At 52.3% G+C, this 22,415-nt stretch overlaps 1 protein-coding gene across 1 annotated transcript in view; it reads left to right on the forward strand.

The window, feature by feature from the left end:
- Positions 1 to 22,139, forward strand: part of TSPAN33 (tetraspanin 33) — a 36,830-nt gene extending 14,691 nt beyond the window's left edge. The window contains exons 2-8 of the mRNA XM_045028240.1: positions 11,742 to 11,799; positions 12,464 to 12,591; positions 13,684 to 13,758; positions 14,466 to 14,561; positions 15,625 to 15,753; positions 18,570 to 18,731; positions 19,534 to 22,139. Coding sequence (XP_044884175.1) covers positions 11,742 to 11,799; positions 12,464 to 12,591; positions 13,684 to 13,758; positions 14,466 to 14,561; positions 15,625 to 15,753; positions 18,570 to 18,731; positions 19,534 to 19,635 — 750 coding nt within the window. The 3' untranslated portion in view covers positions 19,636 to 22,139. The remainder of the gene's footprint in view (positions 1 to 11,741; positions 11,800 to 12,463; positions 12,592 to 13,683; positions 13,759 to 14,465; positions 14,562 to 15,624; positions 15,754 to 18,569; positions 18,732 to 19,533) is intronic.
- Positions 22,140 to 22,415: the final 276 nt, after the last annotated feature.

A 22,415-nucleotide genomic window follows, 5' to 3' on the forward strand; every position in this document is an offset into this window, starting at 1 on the left:
GAGGACTGCCCAAGCAACAGAAAGCTGGCATTCAATACGTTTTAAAGTGCAGCGTGGCCTTGTCCTTCCCTCCTCCCCCACCCCTCCTGGGTTACCTTGGCAGTCATCCCCCTATTTGTGTGATGAATTAATAAAGAACGCATGAATGTGAAGCAACAAGGACTTCATTGTCTCTGCAAGCGGTGATCGAAGGGGGGAGGGGAGGGTGTTTAGCTTACAGGGAAGTAGAGTGAACCAAGGAGGAGTGTGGGGGGGGGGGGGGGGTTCATCAAGGATAAACAAACAGAACTTTCACACCGTAGCCTGGCCAGTCATGAAACTGGTTTTCAAAGCTGCTCTGATGTGCACCGTGCCTCCTGTGCTCTTCTAACCACCCTGGTGTCTGGCTGCGTGTAATCAGCGGCCAGGCAATTTGCCTTAACCTCCCACCCCACCACAAACGTCTCCCCCTTACTCTCTCAGATATTGTGGAGTGCACAGCAAGTGGTAACAATGGGAATATTGGTTTCGCTGAGGTCTATCCGAGTCAGTAAACTGCACCAGCGTGCTTTTAAACGTCCAAAAGCACATTCTACCACCATTCTGCACTTGCTCAGCCTGTAGTTGAACAGCTCCTGATGACTGTCCAGGCTGCCTGTGTACGGCTTCATGAGCCATGGCATTAAGGGGTAGGCTGGGTCCCCAAGGATAACTATAGGCATTTCTACATCCCCAACGGTTATTTTCTGGTCTGGGAAGAAAGTCCCTTCCTGCAGCTTTTGAAACAGACCAGAGTTCCTGAAGATGCGAGTGTCATGTACCTTTCCCAGCCATCCCACGTTGGTGTTGGTGAAATGTCCCTTGTGATCCACCAGTGCTTGCTGCACCATTGAAAAGTACCCCTTGCGGTTTATGTACTCGCTGGCATGGTGCTCCGGTGCCAAGATAGGGATATGGGTTCCGTCTATCGCCCCACCACAGTTAGGGAATCCCATTGCAGCAAAGCCATCCACTATGACCTGCACGTTTCCCAGAGTCACTACCCTTGATATCAGCAGCTCTTTGATTGCGTTGGCTGCTTGGATCACAGCAGCCCCCACAGCAGATTTGCCCACTCCAAATTGATTCCTGACTGACCGGTAGCTGTCTGGCGTTGCAAGCTTCCACAGGGCTATCGCCACTCGCTTGTGAACTGTGAGGGCTGCTCTCATCTTGGTATTCTGGCGCTTCAGGGCAGGGGAAAGCAAGTCACAAAGTTCCATGAAAGTGGCCCTTATGCAAACAAAAGTTTTGCAGCCACTGGGAATTGTCCCAGACCTTCAACACTATGCGATCCCACCAGTCTGTGCTTGTTTCCTGGGCCCAGAATTGGCGTTCCATGGCATGAACCTGCCCCATTAACACCATGATGTCCACATTGCCGGGGCCCGTACTTTGAGAGAAGTCTGTGTCCATGTCCTCATCACTGCGCTGCCTCTCCTGGTTTTGCTTTTGCAGGTTCTGGTTCTGCATATACTGCAGGATAAGGTGCGTGGTGTTCACAGTGCTCATAATTGCAGCGGTGACCTGAGCAGGCTCCATGCTTGCCGTGGTATGGCGTCTGTGCTGAAAAAAGACGCAAAATGATTGCTGTTGCTCTGATGGAGGGAGGGGCGACTGATGACATGGCTTACAGGGTTGTCACACAGAATGGCCCCCTCAAGGATTGAACTCACAACCCTGGGTTTAGCAGGCCAATGCTCAAACCACTGAGCTATCCCTCCCCTGCCCACTATTCACCGGGGGAGGGAAGAATACAAATGAATACAAAACACATCTGGTCTCTATTGTTTTGATCCACTCCATCTCTCTTATACATCTTAGGCTGGCAGCAGATGGTGCAGTGCGACTGCTGGCCATCGTCGTCTCCTGGCTGCTTGCCAGAAGACGGTGAAGTACGACTGCTGGCCATTGTTGTCTCCCATTGTGTCCAGGCGCCCCGACCGACCTCACCGAAGTCGGCTAAAAGAGCACCCAGGAGACGCCGACGATGGCTACCAGTTGTAATGCACTGTCTGCTGCCAAAAGGCAATGAGCTGCTGCTGTGTAGCAACGCAGTCCCACAGCTGCCAGCACAGGAGACGTAGGGTGACGGTGAGCTGAGCTGGATCCATGCTTGCCGTGGTATGGTGTCTGCACAGGTAACCCAGGAAAAAAGGCAAGAAATGATTTATTGTCATTGCTTTCATGGGGCGGGGGGCTGACATTTACCCAGAACCACCTGCGACAATGTTTTTGCCCCATCAGGCAGTGGGAGCTCAACCCAGAATTCCAATGGGCGGCGGAGACTGCGGGACCTGTGGGACACCTACCCACAGTGCAACGCTCCGGAAGTCGATGCTAGCCTGGGTGCTGTGGACGCACACCGCCGACTTAATGGTCTTAAGTGGGGATACACACAATCGACTGTACAAAATCGATTTCTGAAAAATCGACTTCTATAAATTCGACCTAAGCTGCTTTCTGCCTGGGAGAACGGGCAGGAGGGGACGTGCGTAAGCTGCTGTGCGGAGGAGGAAGGCTGGAAGCCAAAGTGGGGAGAGCCTCTGGCTTGACTCTCCTTCCCCAGCCAGGGCCGCCTTTGTGGTCCTGATAGACGTGCCTGTAAGCCACCCCGCTCCCGGTCCCTGGGTTCAGAGCTGCCGGGGAGCAGCGAGCGGCATGTCTTATCGGGGCAGAGATGCAGGGCCCACAAACGCAAGAGAAACTGCCTGAATTCACCGGCCTCCGTCTGCCTTCACCCTCCGGGAAAGGACAGCCGCAGGCCCTGCAGCGACGCGTGGCTCTTGGGAGCAGTGCAAAAGGCCCTGGAGGGGTGTTGTATTAATGTAGAGGGACTAAAGGGGTTATCCTCACCCAGTCGCTGGCCATCACCGAACAGCGTTAAACAAGGCTCGCTGTGCTGAGCCCTCAGCCGGCCGCTCGCCATGGCAAACGCACCATGTAAAAACCATTGGATTTAGTAAAGGTAAAGAAAAGAAGGAAAACCAACTAAAGCATTTGAAATGTAAAGTATTGAGTCAGGCTTCGTTTTAACAGCCTCCCTTGTTCCCTTGCCCTTGAGCTGCAGAGAGTTTTAGACGGAAGCCTTCCTTGTTAGACGGTTTCTTTGATGGTGTCTCAGATGGTGATAACCGTCCTTTTGGAAGACAGAGACGAAGTCAGTCGAGATGCTGCTGTTAAAGTCCGATCCCGTTTCATCCCAGCGGGTGTTCGGGATTCAGCTGTAGCCAGCAGAGGTGGCAATGCCCTTTAGGGGGGGTCCCTCTCCTTGGTCTGGTCAGGATGTCCCTCAAGGTTAGGAAAGAAGGAATCTGACCCTGGAACTCGGCCCTGTCATTGGTGCCTCCTGTAATGGGAGACCAATACAGAGAATCCAGCCCGAGAGGAAGCCTGGAGGGACTCTGTTACCTTCCAGCCGGCAGGGGTAGGTCTACCCTGCAGTTAGATGCCCCCGGCTGGCCTGTCCCAGCTGATCCAGGCCAAGGGGCAGTTGAGTTGCTGTGTGGAGGCTCAACCCTTCTACCTTGCAGGGTCCTAGAGCCCAGACTCCGGACCAAACCCAAATGGCTAAACAGCCCCTTAGCCCTAGCCCAAGCCAGCTGGCCACGGGTTTTTAACGGCAGTGTGGACGTACCATGCGAGGCCCAAGTGAAGGAAGTGGCTAGCAGAGGCTGGTGGACTGAGCACTGGGCAGGGACTCCTGGGCTCTATTTGCAGCTGTTCCTCAGGCACCGGCCGCGGGCCAGCGGCTTCACCTCTGGGCCTCAGTTTCCTCCATCGACAGAAAGCGGGCTAGGGTTTGCGCAGCGCCGTATAAGTGAAGGCCTCTTGGTAACAGGTTTTAACAAGGCTCCTCCCCCAGGGTCTGGAGGCCAGGCTTGGTTCTAAGCCTCCTTTTGCAGAGGCATTTAGTGATGGAGCTCAGCGGCAAGGCATCTGCCTGCTGCCCGCTTCCCCTTTACCTCCTGTGGCTGGCGCCAGCTTCCCCGCTGGGTGTGCTCCTGCCTCACTAGGTTAGACGCAGGAATCAGACAGCCTCATACCCTGGGCATTGATACTCATCTGCCAGTGCAAAGCACCAGGAGCCTTTTACACAGCAGTAGGCAAGGGGGCTGTAGGGTCTGCGGATCGGCCTGCCTGTGGAACAGAAAAAATCCACTTCCACTCCTACCGCCTAGCTCCTGGCTCTGGCGATTGGCTGTTCCAGGATGAACAGAGCTGTGGCAGAGCAGCGTTGCTTGAAATGCTGCTGCTTTATTCAGCCAGCCAGGCGTGGCGTCCCTGAGTGGGAGGGGGAAGGTGTGTGCGGCTGTGTATGTGAACCTGGAAAGTATACGGCATGCACCCCCCCCCCCCCCGCCACACACACACGGCTTGGCTGCAAAGCATCACTCCAGGCGCTGATTCCGTGGATGGGTGGGAATCCAGAGCTGGTGAAAGGAGCTGGCTGACGGCCCTGCAGAGTGAAGTCCCTTCCCCGGTGTACTGCCCCCAGCCCCGCTTGGATCGACCATCAGGGCGAGAGGGGAGTTTAGGGCCCATCCAGTCCTTGCCGTCCACCTGCCGTGGGGGGATGTTCTGTGGATACTTGTCCCCTAGGGACTGGGCACCGTGATACTCGGCATTCTGAGCCCTGTGGCTGATGGGTGTTTTACGAAGCTCGGTCAATACCTGCTGACAAAGGGAAACTGAGGCACAAAGTGACTCATTCAAGGACACCCAGCAGACTAATAGTGGCTGTCGGTAGAGGGCCCGTGGGCCCTATCCATACTGCTTAGTGTTAGAGGGCTTTCCCGTCACCCTCTCCCCCGGTTCTTGTGTCGCACACAGCAAGCATGATCCCAATTTCCTCTTCTTCCATTTCCTGTAATATTTGTTGTCAGTAGCTACCGGTGTGGTGCTCTGCTCTTGTTTGATGATGATAACAGTCGGCTGCATGCGTGTCCCCTCTGTGTGCTGCCCCGGCTCTGCGCAGGTCGCTGACACAGCAAACCCTGAGAGAATCCCCCAAAGACCACAGACTCTAGTAAGCTACGAAGGAACCCGAGCCAGGTTTATTGTCAAACGAAGCACAGTAATAGTTTCCCGTAGACTCTACAGGACATGCTATGAATTTGTGCCCCCTGGCAATGGACCAGCTCAGTCAGTGGCGGGACTTTCCACTACCTCCTAGGCTGGCCAAAGATGCGCCCCTTGGCTCATTGGGGACTGTCTCCCCTTTGATCATGTTGTTTCAAACAGATCTCTCCATCATGTTGTCCTTTTGACCCTGCCTTTAAGACGCACCTGCCTGTTCCTTGTTATCTCTGTGGAGTGTTCTGATGCCATCTTGGCACAAGTTCTTATTAGCACTTACGTGTGGATGCACCTGCTTCTAGCAACCCTCTTCTGGCCTACTTCTGTGAGTGGGGCCTGCCTCATTGCTTTTGCTTAGCAATGCCTGGAAGTACTTTGGTTCAGGCTTCAGGCCTCAGACTGGGCCTCTGACACAAGAGTTTGTTTCAGGGCTTCATCTTACTATATTCCCTCATTTTGTCTTTTTATGGGGAGAATGTTTACCCATCGTCCTGGAAAAGCATAATGCATGGACTGAAGATAACCCAGTGGGCTAAACACTGTTATGTGGTTACCTCCTTTTACTATCCATACACCCATGCCCCACCTGTCGTTCACTCTGCACGTTCCCTCGTACGACTGGTAGACAGATTTTATTATTCCATTAATTTTAGTCCCTTATTGTGGGCCTGGGAATGTTAGGCCCGGGACCTCGACTAAGGAATGCCGTTTTATAATTGAGTCTTAGGGGCACTCCCAAATCATTAATATATATTAGCAATATGGATATGGTGTATATGGGGATACATGTATAGTATGTATGTGTACATACAGCAACGCTTCCTATCCAAGCATAACAATTCTTTTCCAATCTGTTGTTGTAGTTTGGCCCTTGTGATACTGCAGATAGCAACCCACTTTTCTTAGGGCAATGACAGTTACCATCTGTCTCAGTAGTAGTAGTAGGCTGAGTGTTTTGAAATACTGGGATAGGGATTGTGATAATGTGTCCTCATGTGTGAGAAGTAAAACAGAAATTTGGAGCAGTGACACTACCACTGAGGCCTTTTTATATATAAATATGTTGTGATTAGTTACTACACGGTACGGCCCGTCCATGTTATAAATTACCCGTACTGCTGGTTGTCACCCTCTGGTAAGCGTCGCTGGGCAGGAAACAGGAGTGGCACTTCTCTGTTCCATTGGTTGAACTGCTCTGTGATACACCAGTGATTGATGCAGATCCGGTTGTTTATTATGGATGCTATCATCCAGATAACCTAGTGACTGGACAGTAACCAATTTATCAAATACAGCTGCGTCAGGATTTAATATTGGCACCCAGACGCTGAACAAGATCAGGGCTGCCCGGGGGGGGCAAGTGGGGCAATTTGCCCCAGGCCCCGCAGGGGCCCCCACGAGAATACAGTATTCTATAGTATTGCAACTTTTTTTTATGGAAGGGGCCCCCGAAATTGCTTTGCCCCAGACCCCCTGAATCCTGTGGGCAGCCCTGAACAAGAGTGTTTTGAATAACATGTGCCTCTGTTAGGATGCATTGTCACCGACCCGAATTATGACTGGTACTAACAGGCAATGTGTTTACCCATTTTGTAGTTACTATGTAACTTTTTGTTTTTGTTTTTTCCTTGCCTTCATGTTGTTTGCTGTCATTTGTTTGTTAATTTTTACCTGTGTGTTGGTTAAACAGTTTAGCAAAGTTATGCACATTGTAAATGGTGTACAGCAATAATACAATACAGCAGTAATACAACAGTACAATGATAATACAGTAACACAGCAATAATACAGTTGTTTTTACACCGTAATCAAGTTGAAATTAAATGACAGTTTTCCTGGTCCAGCTAGTGGTTTTTAGCTGATGGTTAACTCAATTGTCCATATATGGTAGGTAGAGGTGTGTTTTGACCAGTCTCTCATTTATAAAGCACTTCATTTTTCTTTTCTTGATGCTGGGGGTTTCTTCACTGTGTCCTGATATCAACTGGTGTCTTTCAGGGTGTGATATTTTCTGGTGTCTGTGGGATGCAGCTTAAACAGCTAGTTAGTTAACATAATAAAGGGGTTTTTTTTGTTTGGTTTTTTGTTGTTGGTTGTTTTCAGTAACCCAAACTTAATACACAGTTTAACTTCGTTTGTTTACAATGTAATAAGAACAATGTAGTAGGGACCGAGTCTTTTATAACACAAGCTATACTTTTTCAATTGTTGTATAGACATTCATTTTCATTTGAGGTGCATTACTAATATTTCACAGTAAACATTATGCTTAACGGCTAAAATAGATGCTCACGATGTTCCATGCGAAGGTGTCAAGTATCAAAGGGGTAGCCGTGTTAGTCTGGATCTGTAAAAGCAGCAAAGAATCCTGTGGCACCTTATAGACTAACAGACGTTTTGCAGCATGAGCTTTCGTGGGTGAATACCCACTTCGTTGGATGCAAGTAGTGGAAATTTCCAGGGGCAGGTAAATATAAGCAAGCAAGAAGCAAGCTGGAGATAACAAGGTTAGTTCAATCAGGGAGGATGAGGCCCTGTTCTAGCAGTTGAGGTGTGAAAACCAAGGGAGGAGAAACTGGTTCTGTAGTTGGCAAGCCATTCACAGGCTTTGTTTAATCCTGAGCTGATGGTGTCAAATTTGCAGATGAACTGAAGCTCAGCAGGTTTCAGAGTAGCAGCCGTGTTAGTCTGTATCCGCAAAAAAAACAGGAGTACTTGTGGCACCTTAAAGACTAACAAATTTATTTTAGCATGAGCTTTCGAAGAAGTGAGCTTTAGCTCACGAAAGCTCATGCTAAAATAAATTTGTTAGTCTTTAAGGTGCCACAAGTACTCCTGTTTTTTTTGAAGCTCAGCAGTTTCTCTTTGAAGTCTGGTCCTGACGTTTTTTTGCTGTAGGATGGCCACCTTAAGATCTGCTATTGTGTGGCCAGGGAGGTTGAAGTGTTCTCCTACATGCGAAGGTGTAATCCTTTCCTTTGCTGAACACTTTGTTTCAGCAAAAGAGTTAGTAACATAATTTTAACAAGCTTTTTAAAGTTAATTTGCTTGTGATACCAACTTCACTCTTGTTAACTGTTTAGAAGCACAAACTTTAACAACCATTCCTTCCCATTAACATAGCATAGCAGAAGAAAAGCATATACAATTAAACCAACTATAAAAATTAAACCAAAATAGATTTTCAATACAGGTCCATGCAAATACTTTGAGGATATTAAACTTTCATGATGCTTTGTTGTGTTTGGGAGCCAAAGGTGGAAACCTGTTGAAAACCTGTTGACGTTTGGTTAGCTTATGAATAAATTGTTAGCTTTATAAATACATTTTTTGCTGTCACATTCTTATAGCTGTATTTAAAAGTACAAACAAGTGTATAAAAAGCCCAAACAAGAAATCGACATTTTGTTAATATTATCTTTACCTTAATGTTACCTTTTTTCTTTGAATAACAATAAAAATACTTAAAAAAACAAAACTGTTTTCAAAAAGAGAGTTCTTTTTGTTGACAATTGCATTATTTGTTGAGGCATAAATATATGGACATATATTTGTAACTGAAACCTTTTTGATCTTTGCACAAAAAATAGGTGGTGTTAATACTATGATTATATCCCAACCACGATTTTAAAATATCGTGGTACCACATATACGTATATTTTTTTAAAAGGGTATAAAATTGACTTTTGTTGCAACAAAATAAAAATAAGAAAAAATAGTCCCGTGACACACACAACATAGAACACAAGACAACACACATGACATACAGGACAACCTTACAATTAAACACAAATGGTGCCAGAATTCTATTCATAACTATTACAAAATAAGGCAAACAATAAAAAATAAAATAAAAAGGGTTAAACATTTGAATAAACAAATTATGACCTTCTTTAAAATTTGTAACATAAATTGATTAAGAAAAAATCATATTTGCCAAATGTATTAATTTGGTAACAAGGAAGTTTGCATTTCTTTATATTTAACATTATTTTAAAACTCTGCTATATGGAAATAAGAAAAGTTCATGTTTTAAATATTAGTTAGTGGTTAGGATTAGAAGCAGTGTGTGCATTTCGGTTGCTTGGCAACCATATCTTCTAGAAAGTTAGGAATAATTCCAGCTGTTGCATTCCTGAAGGGTTAAAATAATTAATTTACTGGATTTATTTAAAGTAAAGTTTTTACCGTTTTCTTTTTGTGTCTTGTTTTGTTCTGTTTTCAATTGCTTTATCCTCTGAAGGTTTCTGTAAAAACTATAACTTTTAAAACAAAGTGAGAGAGCCGAAGTGAGGAGAGGCGGGGGAAAGGAAAGGTGAAAAGCAACCTAGGAAGCAGGGCCGGCTCCAGAGCCCAGCGCGCCAAGCAGGTGCGTGGGGCAGCATTGTCCCGGCAGGGCAGCATTTGGCTCCGGCGGACCTTCCGCAGTCATGCCTGCGGGAGCTCCACCGGAGCCCCGGGACGAGCGGACCTGCCGCAGGCATGACTACGGAGGGTCCCCTCTTCCCGCGGCTCCGCTTGAGCGCCCGCAGGCATGACTGCGGCGGGCGCGCTGGTCCCGCGGCGCGGCCGGAGCGCCCCCAGGCATGCCTGGGGTTGCTCCACCGGAGCCGCGGGACCAGCGCACCCGCCGCAGACACTTCTGCCCCGGCCGCGGGACCGGGGAAGGGCGGCGAGCGCGCCGCCCTGCTTGGGGCGGCGTAATTTCTAGAGCCGCCCCTGCTAGGAAGGTAGCGAGACCTGTGCCAAGAGAGATTAACTCTATCAAGGTGTTTGAAAGTACAGGCAGCAGCAAGTTTAGCAAACTGAGAAGCATAGAAAGGACAAAACGTAACCAGTATGTAATATTTGAGAAAGCAGGTTCTATTTTCAGAGATGAGCGCAGAGTGTGGTTCCGTGGGTCAAAGCATTTGGGAACCTGCACAGTTGGGAACCGCGCCCCTGGTTTTTATCCTGGCTTTGAGAGGAGAGGGGGGGTAGTTACCTGCTCTTGTAAAACCTGAATTTGTTCCCCCGGTGTCTGTTGCTTTTGTGTGCATGCCAGATGGATGGCGGGAGTGCCCTTTTGTGCTGCAGTTCACTCTTTTGGGGCAACTCCATGTGTTAATGCATCAATTCTAGGTGTTAACCCACTTAATTTGGGGTATTTACTTTGAAATTCTTTTTTATTCACTCCCCTGCGATCAAGTCGCAGCTCCTGTCTCCTAATGTGCTCTGTGAACTGTTCCATTTTTTCCTTCATTTGATTTACCAATTCAGTGTCAGTGCTGTGTGCTCCTCTCTCCTTCTGTGCACTTACCGGTACTTCTCCCGTTCTGACGGGCACCCATCAGGGCCCGGTTTAGGTTGTACCAGAACCTGGCTTTTATCCTAAGGTGGTGGTTGCACTGCAGTGGACCCCATTTCATGTTTTAATTTTACTAGGGCACCTTTTTCCACTTCTGTCCCCGTTCTTCAGGCACAGGGGAGCTCCCTGAAGCCTGGTGTTTACCACCAATATTCATAGCAGGGGACGGCACATGTATTTTTTTTTTTTTTTTGGTCGGTTCCTTGCAGTTGTTTCCAGTGTTTCACTCTGTTCCTGTGCTGGCTGTCTCCGGGCTGCTCGCCACCCTGCAAGGGGGGTGGGAGCATTCCAGGGATGTGTAACTTCTTTTGATTCTTCTAACTCTTTCTTTGTTATTGTTACTTGCCCCACCAATTTTGTGTCTGGAAGTACTTTGGTTCAGGCTTCAGGCCTCAGACTGGGCCTCTGACACACGAGTTTGTTTCAGGGCCTCATCTTACTATAATATTCTCAGTTAGACCTTAACCCATCATTTTACTGAAATTTAACTAACTAATCCCAACAGATTGTAACACAATTCTCAAACCAATTATATCCCACTCCCCTAATTAACTTACACCTACCAGTCTTAATTGTACAGCCGGCAGAAACAATCAGAGAACCAGACAGATTAACAATAGGAAAGTGGGAGCCATAAAGATAAAACATACAGAAATGAGGGTTTCCCAACCACAACCACTGAGAAGTGATTTCTTGCCAGACAGGATGCTGTCGAACTAGCTACGTTTTCTTTAACCATCTTAAGATCTGTTTCTTTATCTGGTGGTGATGGGCACTATCAGGACAGGATCATCTTCCTAACAGCCCAACACCACCTTATTTCAGTGTGACGGGTTTGGGACGGGAGGATGTGACCGTTCACTTCCCAGCTTATGGCTGCCTCTCCTGCTTAGCCGAAGGCCTCAGCCTAAGAACCAGGCCTCAGACTCTCCTAGTGAGAGAAGGCCCAGACACAGGCGGACTGAGATTCTGATTCTTTGTTTTTATGCCTCTGTAACTTGCTAAGTGATAAAAATACACCTAAGTTCTTAAAGTCTAGGCCTATGCAGGCCTACAGATCTATATTCTAACACTTAGCAAGGCCCCAAGCACCCCTCAGATGGTGGTAACTTTCAACCTTGGCTGGGCTGACCGGGATTTGATCTCGTGCCTATGGGGCGGGCTCCTTATCCTATTGCCGATCCCCTGAGCCCTCTGGAGGCCCCCAGTACCCGCTCCTCATTTAGGGACACTGCATGTGTGGGTTGAAGTGCCGAGCAGGTGGCTGGCTCTGAATCTCCATGTCCTGCCTCTACAGATGATCTCGATGGTGATGGTGGCCGTAGGCATCTACGCCAGGCTGATGAAGCACGCAGGTGAGCGACTGGCGCCTTCCCCTTGCCCCGGGTCTGTGCTGGGGCTCTGGGATCTCTCCTTCCGGTGGGAGGCGGGCGAGGGCCCCGGAGACTGGCTGCCCTGGAAGCAGACGGGTTTGAGGAGGCGAGCGGAGCCGTTCCCTGGGTCTGAGACTGGAACGCGGCTCGGGGGGGTGAGGTCTCCGTGTGGGGAGCACAGCCCGCTGTGTGCGGCAGACGTCGTCTGCGGCGAGAGGGGAGAAGCTGCCGCTCTTGTCCAGTGAAACGGGGCTTGGACGCGTCTCCACCCCCACCCCTGCTCGTCACAGGCCTGCTCAGATCTGGGGCCGTTGTCCATTGCCAAATAACCCTCTGGTCTCGGGGCCGCGTGGAGTTACAGCAGCCTGGATCTGGACTTGTTCCTTCTTGCCCCGGGGCCAGAAGCACTGGAGAGCCCTGGGGAAAGGCGTCTCTAGTGGCTGGCTGGCTCTGGAGGGGCCTGTTGCAGTAGCGGGTAGAAAGCAGAGGGGGTGATAATGGGAGAGGCTGGGGCCCAAAGGATCCTTCCCTGAGCCCCACCCCATAGAGCCGTCGTCTTTGGGTTCCTTTAGCGGGCAGGGTGGTGCCGCTGGACTAACGGCTCTCGCGTCCTCTCTCCCCCAACCTCTCTGCTCCCGTCTGGCAGAGGCGGCCATGGCCTGCCTCGCGGTGGATCCCGCCATCCTGCTCATCGTGGTCGGCATCCTGATGTTCCTGATCACCTTCTGCGGCTGCATCGGCTCCCTGCGTGAGAACATCTGCCTGCTGCAGACGGTGAGCGGACGGGAGGCTGCGGGATCCACGCCTGGGCCAGTGGGGAGAAGGGGACAGTCGTATGGGGGTTATAGCCAGGGCAGGGGCTGGGAAGCCTCCTGGGGACCCCGCTGTCTACCTGGCTCTGCAGAAACCGCCAGGAGTGGGTTTGGGGTTCCCCCCCCCCCCCAATGACTGGCACCTCGGGCAGCCGTCAGGACTGATGGGACCCAGGGTCTCTCTGCTCTGTCTCCGATTTCCTTCCCCCACCCATTGGTGTGAAATCTCCGCTGGTGCCCAGCCATGCTGATGATGGGAAAGCTTGTGGTTCCCTCTAGTGGCCAGAGCTGGGGAACTCCTGCACCCCAAGAGATACCCAGGGAAACTGACCCTTTCCAAAGTTCCTTTAATGGCACTGAGCCGGGTGTCTCGGCTAAAGAGGGTTTCTCGTTCCTTCACACATCCAGTCAGTTGTTGGTAGGAGCTGCTTGCATAGCCGGGGGGGAACAGACGCTGGAGTCTGTACAGAGCCCCTGTAGTTACATACAGCTCTCAGCCCTCAGTGTTTGCTAGCACAGACATGGACAATGCTTTAGAGCCGTGTGGCAAATCCATAGGAGGTGGGTTCTGTCTGATTCAGCCCTGAACCAGTGACCCAGCAAGGTCCTACCGGAGCGCTGTGCTCCAAGAGGTGCCATCTGCCAGAAGAGATGTAAAACCCAGGCTCTGAGCACTTTGGGATGATCCCAGAGCATATTTTGCAAAAATGAGGTATTAACTCCTCTCTGCCTCTCTGACGTCCCCTGCAGTTTCAAAAAGTGACTGTTTCTCTCTTCCTGTCCCAATCCTCTGTGCAGTGTTAAGCAGCTGCTCTGTTCCACCCCAGAGGTGGCTGCATTTCAGTGCTGGGTGAAGTGGTCAGTAGATAGGAATCAGTAAAAAAGGCACTCCAGAAATATAAGGTGATGGGCCTGGAGTCCTGCTGCCCTGGGACCTTGCAGCTTCAAGCGTCCCTGCTTGGGTCATGGTGGCGCAACTCCGGCTCCGTAAAAGATGGTGCATTGTTGCCTCTTCCATGGCAATTTGCTGATGGCAGTTTTCTCTCTCCTGCAGTTCTCAATCTGCCTGACCATAGTCTTCCTGCTGCAGCTGGCAGCTGGAGTGCTGGGCTTTGTCTTCTCTGACAAGGTAAATACACCAGAGAGCTGGGGTGAACATTGTTCTTTTGGGGGGGCGGGGAGAAGGATGCTCCAGCGTAACTGGAGGACCCAGTCCTGGATTGGCCGGGAGCTGCCCGGGAGCATAGAATAGATTTCTTCCCTCACTAAGCTGCGATTCTCCGGGGAAAGGTGGTTCTACGTGGGGACGGAGGGCCAAAGAGGCCGAACCGCACATGAGGGGCGAGGTGTCTGGGCATGAACAGAGACTGTTCTCTCTTTTTAAAATCTTATTTAAAGGAAAAAGTTTGTTTTGATCCAAGGCTTCCCCAGCAGACTTGGAGACCCAAACGCATCAGCCTTCAGCTGGGGCGTGGGCACCAGAGTGCAGCTGGCTGGGTGGATCTGCCCCAGGGTTTGGTCCCTGACCACCTTGTCTGTGTCAGTGGCCAGCGTTTTGGTTTCCAGTATGTCCCCGCCTCATCCCAAACAAGTGGAGAGGGCAGGGCAGGGCAGGATGGGCTGGGGTGAGGCCACTGGCCTGCGATTCAGGGAACATGGGTTCAGGTCTCTGGCTCCACATGTGATCTAGAAACTGGGGGTGACACCTGCCCATCAGGCAGCTGTGAGGTTAAATCGTAGGAGAGGAGGCGCTCGGACGCTGCCATGGTGAGGGGCGTGCAAGCACCTAGGTAGGAGGGAAATCTCCCTGGTGACCTCTCGGCGTTCCTCCCGCAGGCACGCGGGAAGGTGAGCGAGATCATCAACAATGCCGTCGTGCATTACCGGGACGACCTGGACCTGCAGAACCTCATCGACTATGGGCAGAAGGAGGTGGGTCCCGTTAAAGAGCCCTCGGCCGGGTCTCCTGCCTCCTATGGGGTGACTGGCCCTGGGCGAGCTCTCTGGCCGCCTCCGTGATGGGGATGGCTGGGTCTCCCAGCCCCGTAGCAGGGATGGCTGGTCCTCGGCCAGGCCTAGGGTATGGTCCGGGCCCTCCAAACTCTCACGGGCGCTGTTCCCCTCTCTTTAAAGCACCCCTGAAATCGTCTCTCCGGCCTTGACCCAAGATCCCTTTCAAAGCACGTAGCACGGTCTCTCTCCTCGCCGAGGCTGCAGGGCCAGGATCTGCTTCCCTCCTCGGAGCAGTGGGCATGGTTGTCCACGGGTCTCTGGTTCCCTTCCATTGTCCATCAGACCCCATTCCACTAGTCCCACCTCCTTCTGCTTCTTTGTGGGCTTCCGTCGGGAGGGCGGTGCCATCGCAGACCACACCCCTCCCAGTTTGAATCCAGTCGTGCTAGTCACAAGTACCTGCCGAGCTCTCTCGTGTACGCACACGTGAGTCTGTGTTCTCCTGCCGCGGGCTTGGTCCCAGGACGGTCGTGCAGCTGGCGTTGCACATCTGGAGTCTAAATATACTCCCACCCCTCTGCTCAGAGACCCTTATTAACCCTTTGTCCCCCGAGCCCTGTTCTCCCATTTCCATTGCTGTCTGTAGGCCATGATTGGGGATGGAGGCTGGAGGGAATGGGAATGGGAATGGGACTAGCGCTAGACAAATACAATCATGCTTCCTGTAGAGTTCCCTGTCTTTTGCTTTCGCCCATGGTCTCACCCTGGCAAAGCATGAAGCCACGTTACAAACAAGTTTAAATTTGACCCAACCTGACAGTCTCTCTGGTTCTTAAGGATTCTTCTCCATGGGGAGTAATGTATTTATTTAAGTCTTTCATTCCCCTGCTACATCTGTTTTTAAACTGTTGTTTATGTAGGACCTACTAAAACATTAAAAACCCATTCAAATTGACCTGGCCTCTCTTTAAAGAGACGCCCTCTGAGATCTGCCCCGTTTCCCCTTCCCTGGCCCTCTTTGACCTGTGCTGTCTCGTTACAGTTCAGTTGCTGTGGGGGTGTCTCCTACAAGGACTGGTCCCAAAACATGTATTTCAACTGCACTGCTGACAACCCCAGCAGGGAGCGCTGTTCTGTGCCTTATTCGTGCTGCTTGCGTGCAGCTGACCAGGTAAGAGCAGCCGCACTGTTCTGCTGGGAACAGGACTTCTCCTCGCCACCCTCCAATTCTGGTGACCGCCCTGCACCCAGGGCCAAGGAAGTCTCTAAGCCGGGTAGCTGAGTAGCATTGGACTCCTCCTCCATGTGCCCTCTGCCATTCATAAAAAGGGGAATAAGGACAACCTGGGGAATTACAGACCAGTCACCTTAACTTCAGTACCCAGAAAGATAATGGAGCAAATAATTAAGCAATCAGTTTGCAAACGTCTAGAAGATAATAAGGTGATAAGCGACAGTCAGTATGGATTGGTCAAGAACAAATCATCTCAAACCAACCTGATAGCTTTCTCTGACAAGATAACAAGCCTTGTGGATAGGCAGGAAGCGGTAGATGTGGTATATCTTGACTTTAGTAAAGCTTTTGATGCTGTCTCACATGACCGTCTCATAAACAAACTAGGGAAATGCAACCTAGATGGAGCTACTATAAAGTGGGTGCAGAACTGGTTGGAAAACCGTTCCCAGAGAGTAGTTATCAGTGGTTCACAGTCAAGCTGGAAGGACATAACAAGTGGGGTCCCACAGGGATCGGTTCTGGGTCCGGTTCTGTTCAGTATCTTCATCAGTGGTTTAGATAATGGCATTGAGAGTACACTTACAGAGTTTGCGGACGATACCAAGCTAGGAGGGGTTGCAAGTGCTTTGGAGAATAAGATTAAAATTCAAAATGATCTGCACAAACTGGAGAAATGGTCTGAAGTAAATAGGATGGAATTCAATAAGGGCAAATGCAAAGTACTCCACTTAGGAAGGAACAATCAGGTGCACACACACAAAATGGGAAATGACTGCCTAGGAAGGAGAACTGCGAGAAGGGATCTGGGGGTCATAGTGGATCACAAGCTAAATAGGAGTCAACAGTGTAACGCTGGTGCAAAGAAAGCAAACCTCATTCTGGGCTGTATTAGCAGAAGTGTTGTAAGCAAGACACGAGAAGTCATTCTTCTGCTCTACTCCGCGCTGATACAACCTCAGCTGGAGCATTGTGTCCAGTTCTGGGCACCACATTTCAGGAAGGATGTGGACAAATTGGAGAAAGTCCAGAGAAGAGCCACAAAAATGATTAAAAGTCTAGAAAACGTGAGCTACGAGGGAAGATGGAAAAAATTGGGTTTGTTTAAACTGGAGAAGAGAAGCCTGAGAAACTGATATAAAAGTTTTCAAGTACGTAAAATGTTGGTACAAGGAGGAGGGAGAAAAATTTGTTCTCCTTAACTTCTGCGGCTAGAACAAGAGGCGATGGGCTTAAATTGCAGCAAGGGAGGTTTAGGTTGGAGATTAGGAAAAACTTCCTAACTGTCAGGGTGGTTAAACACTGGTATAAATTGCCCAGGGAGGTTGTGGAATCTCCATCATTGGCGGTTTAAGAGTGGGTTAGACAAACCCCTGTCAGGGATGGTCTAGTTATTACATAGTCCTGCCCTGAGTGCAGGGGACTGGACAAGATGACCTCTCGAGGTCCCTTCCAGTCCTGCGATTCTGAGATTCATGTCCCCCATGTGATCCCTGTGCCAGCTCCTCTTTAGTGACCTTTGCAGCTGGACAAACCCTCATGCCACTAGGGGGCGCTCATAGCCCAGTGGCGCCTACAGCTCCAGCTGACCAGGCTGGTCCATGCCATGGCCTGGCTGAGTGTGGAAGAAACTCCCTCAGCTGAGTGTAGGGTGACCAGATGTCCCGATTTTATAGGAACAATCCCGATTTTTGGGTTTTTTTCTTATATAGGCTCCTATTACCCCCACCCCCTGTCCGATTTTTCACACTTGCTGTCTGGTCACCCTAGCTGAGTGACAAGGCCGGGGTAGGAGGAGAGGGCTGGGGACGCTGTATAGGAATCGGTGCAGGCCCTGCTAATTCTTCTCCCTCTGGAGGCAGGGTGTCTGGGAGAGCCGTTGAGATGGCCGGTGCTGCCCTGCCCCAATCACGGCTGGGAAGGGCTATTGTTTCTGAGCCCTGAAAAAGGGGGAGCCGATCACTGATCCTGGGTGACAAACAAGGGGCCTGATTCTGGGGTTTCCCAGGCTCTCACCAGGCACAGGCAGGTACTGGCCCCGTGGTCCCCGAGTGGGTCAGGGAGACAGAGGCGGTGCGAGGGATGCATACCCTCCCCCCTCTCCCATCCCTAGCCCCAGCAGCTCCTACGAGGGGGAGACCCTCGCTGTAGATGCTGGGTGGAAAAGGAGTCCCGTGAAACTTGCCTGGCTTGTGTCGGTAAATGCCCCACGGACGTGCCACGGGATGGCAAAGCAGCTCACGTGGGTTCCCGTACGTCATGGCGCTTCTTGGCCGCCTCGTCCGTAAGGGATGGGATCCCCTCTAGTCCGCCCGTCCCACAGCCAGACAAGGTGATGCCCTGCAGCCTAATCTCCCGAAAAGTCACAAGCAAGGGAGCGTCTGCCCTTTTCCCTAGGAAGCAGCACTGCCGCTCTCCCAGCTAGGAGCATGCTGCGGAGCCCAGACCCTCCCGCGAGGGGGGAACTCGGGAGGGCTGGGGGTTGGGCTTGCAGGAGAGAGCGCGCACAGGGAAACCGGACGTTAACAAGGACGTGTTGGCTAAGGAAGCCGGAACCTGTCCCTGGGTCTGTCCCACGTGCCATTAGGCAGCAGCTCGAGAAAGCCCGACCCCTTCCCCCCCATCCCCCAGGCCCAAGAGGGAGCTGGAGCGACTTGCATGGCCCGTGGCGGTGTGTGAGGCATGGCCGCACCAGGCTAGCCGTCCCCTGGCACCCCCGGCTCGCCGTCACCTGCCCCGGTGCTTCCCCGCAGGCTGTCATCAACACCATGTGTGGCCAGGGGATGCAGGCCATGAACTACCTGGAGGCCAGCGAGTTCATCTACACCAACGGCTGCATCGACAAGCTGGTGAACTGGATCCACAGCAACCTCTTCCTGCTGGGGGGCATCGCGCTGGGCTTGGCCATCCCACAGGTAGCCCCCACCTCCCCGGGCGGCGCTCTGCTGGGGCCGGAGGGGCTGGTGTTTGCACTCAAACTTGGGGGGGGGGGGGGGGAGTTTCTGCCCCCCATTAGCTCTGGCAGAAGGGAGCAAGGGACAGGCCCAGCCTGCTCGGCATAGCCCCCACGCCCCTGCAGGAGAGTGAGCACCACCGTGTATGGAGCAGGGGTCGTCATCTGGATGAAAAGGGAATGGCCCCTTAGATCTGAAGCCAGGGGATTGGGCACCCCTAGATCTGAGGGGTGTAGCCGGTAATTTGTGCGTCCGCGTGAATTCACGCCCCCCGCGTCAGTGGGTCTGGGGGTGCTAGAAGCATTCAGACTGCAAAGGGCTGGTTCTCCCGCCCCCCCGGTCACGTTTTGACTTTGGGCGTGTAACCAGGGGGAATCCTAAGGTCCTCGAATCGCACTGGTGCCCTGGGCTGAGGAGCGTGGCAGAGCTGTGGGGGGAGCCCGGGGCTGGAACAGGCTGTGGGTCGGGATCGGCAGAGTTACTGGGGGTGGAGGGAGCCCTCGCCTGGCCCGCTCACCCCTTTACCGGCTCCAGCCTGGGCCATGGCTCTCTCCCCCCGAGCACCAGACGTAAACGCCGGATATTCTCGTCAATAGCCGTGCGTTTGTCCCGTGGCGAGACTCTCTGACGGGCTCAGCCTCGGGAGGGGAGCGCGCCGATTGGCCAGCGAGGATGCCGGCCGGTCCCGGTTGGAGCAGCGAGCTCGCCTGTGCCTGAGCTCTCCCCGGCGCGTTCAGCCTGTGGTGCTCTCCTCTCCTTGCAGCTGGTGGGAATCCTGCTCTCCCAGATCCTCATCAACCAGATCAAAGACCAGATCAAGCTGCAGCTCTACAACCAGCAGCACCGAGCAGATCCTTGGTTCTGAAACCCCACCCAGAAGAGCGAGCGCCTCTCGTGCCGTGGCAGGGAGCGGCGTGGGGAGGGACACGCACCCCAGGAGGAAGAAACCACCTGCGTTTTTCCCTGCTATTGCTCACTCTGCCCTGCAGGGGACTGGACAAGGGGGTAGCCCCCAGGAGAAACCCCCAGGCAGCCAGCGAGAGGCTGCTGCGTCTCCGGCATCATCCGTAGCATCCCCGCCCAAGTGACGGACACCTTGGTCCTTTCTGTGGCAGCTTTTTTTTTTTTAAAATAGGGAAAAGAGCAAAAGATTTCCCAGCTGCCCCGGCCCTCTCTGGGAATTGCCTTGAGAGCTGCCTTGGCTGCATCTTCCCCTGGAAGGCTGGCGCATTGGACCCGGGCTGGGCTGGCTGGTACGGAAGGGAGGTAAAGGGGGGGGTTGGCGGTATAATGCGGGTACAAGTGTCTTTCCTCCTGTGTGGCCTTGGAGCATGGGGACGGGGGGCCTAGCCAGCTTCCTGCCCCCCAGGCCTGGACCAGCTGGGAGTGACGCCAGACAGCAGAATGATCAGCCCCTGACCCTGCACTGATCTTTACTGATGCACTGAATCCAGAGAAGCATCAGGAGGGGGCTGCTAAGGGGGGAGGGCTAGAGGATGTAACTAGTGGCCAAAAACCACACGGGGGGGCTGGGAATGGGATCTGGAGCCCAGCCCTCCAGGGCGCTGACTCCAGTCTGGGGGCACCATCTGACTCTGTCGTGGGTCCTGGGCACGGGATGTGAAGCCTGCAGGCTGACGTGACAGCCGTGCCGGGGCTGGTATCCCCACGGCACACAGCTGGGTCACCTCGGGGAGGATGTTTTGGGCTCTTGAAAGCTCCCGAGAGGCTGAGTTTCACCCAGCTGATCCCTGTGGCAGGCAGCAGCTCTGGGAAGCCCTGTCTGTGGGGTTGTAGTCTAGCCGGAGGCCCGCGTGGGTCTTGGCTCTGGACTCTTGAGTTCAGTGGACACGGCCAAAGATCGGCGGGGGCGCTGGCTACCCCGGGTCCGGCCGCTGTGCCCGCAGCCCCAGGTGCTTGGCTGTGGGAAGGGGCCGAAGCGGCAGATCCTCAAGCAGAGAGCAGAGACAGCGGTGGAGTAGCGTGTCCCGTTCTGGGCACGGAAGAGTCCAGTTGTCAGGGCCATTAATGTAACAGCTTCTACCAGTCTGACTACACCGAAGTCAGTTCCCCCAAGCCTCAAATTTAGGGGTGTTTAAACCCTCAGAGCAGCTGCTCTCTTGCTGAGCTCTCGCTAAGCCGTATGTATAACAATGCTCCTGAGTGGGTCCATCTGCAGGGATTGAACCTGCGATCTCTGGCTCTAGAAACGTGGCTGTGGCTGTTTGAGCTGACGGACCAAGTCTGTTAGCTCAGCCACTAACACCCGTAAACCTGTGTACGCGGTGTCACCCCTAAGGGGGACGAAGTCGCGCCGCTAGCCCAGGTTACACGTGGCAGGAGGAGGTAAGCAGTTTTGTATCCCAACGCTCTGTCTGTCCAACGTTGTTTGCGAGAGAGGCTCGCCCCGTTGTGTAAGGCAGCGATGAGGGGCCATGTGGCAGGAAGCGAGCGGGGTAACAGGCGTTTGCAGTCACCAGCCTGGCGTGGGTGAACCAGGCAGGGTCTGACTGAGAGAACATGAATGAAAAGCAGCACAGCGTCTCTCCCCAGAGGGTTTGCTGCATCCGAACCCGTGGCTGATCCATCTAATTAGTTACCGGCACAGGCAGAAGATACTTGATACTGGAGGGCTCCTGAGCCTAGCAGGCAAAGGTGGAACACAATCCAAGGGCTGGGAGTTGGCAAAGTTAAAACTGGAAATATGGTGCAAATTGTTACCGGTGCTGGTAATGGACCATTGGAACAGCTTTCCCCAGGGATGGGGCGGCTTCTCCATCCGGTGGGCTCTTTGCTTCGAGGCAGGGTGGCTTTCTAGAAGATGCCCCAATTCAACCACACGTTATGGGCCTGATGCAGGTGTCACTTGGTGGATTTCTCTGGCCTGAGCTGTGCAGGAAGTCAGACAAGATGTCCGTAACAGTCCCTTGCAGCCCTAATGCCTGTGGGTAGTTTATCTTGGCCAGGGGCTGGTGCCAGGTGGGTCAGAGGAAGGAATAACCATCCTTCCCCTCCGCCAGTAACGCTCAGTCAGCGCGTGCCCTGCAACCGCCATCAGCTGCACCAAGGTGGAAGGTGAGACCACATGATCTGTGTGTTACCTCTGTGGATGGACATCTGCCCATGTGCTCTCCTGCCCCCAAGAGGCAGCATCTCCTCCTAGCACGGAGAGGCTGTAACAGTCTTCTTGGAACATGCACAGATATATATTTTGAACACTGTACAAAGGGAGGGATCGGCAGAGACTTCTCTCTTTTGGGATGTTTGTAAGTAACACGTGGGTTCTATATTTATCTGTGAAATTAGCTCCTCTGTGATGTGTTCCCTTTGCTTCCGTGGAGAATAAAATCAAATCGGGTTCTGGCTGAAGTTATTTGGTTTTCTCTGTACTGCACCTGCCCTGAAATAAAATGTGTGCCTGTGTTTGCACACACCACTGCCCCCTGCTGGGTGGAATCCTAACAGCTCAGCTGGGTCATACGCACTATATTGCTCACGCAGATTCTCCTTCAGTTCAAGGAGCAGAGTGCTCTGCGTTTTGAGCAGGAGCATCCGAGGTCGTCTTAGTCGACGGGAGCCTGCTACGCTCCTTGGGTCAGTGCCTAGAACAGAACCACTGTCTGTCAAGCTGGTGGGGTGGCGCTT

The sequence above is a fragment of the Mauremys mutica genome, chromosome 1 (genome assembly GCF_020497125.1).
Source record: "Mauremys mutica isolate MM-2020 ecotype Southern chromosome 1, ASM2049712v1, whole genome shotgun sequence".
NCBI lineage: Eukaryota > Metazoa > Chordata > Testudines > Geoemydidae > Mauremys > Mauremys mutica.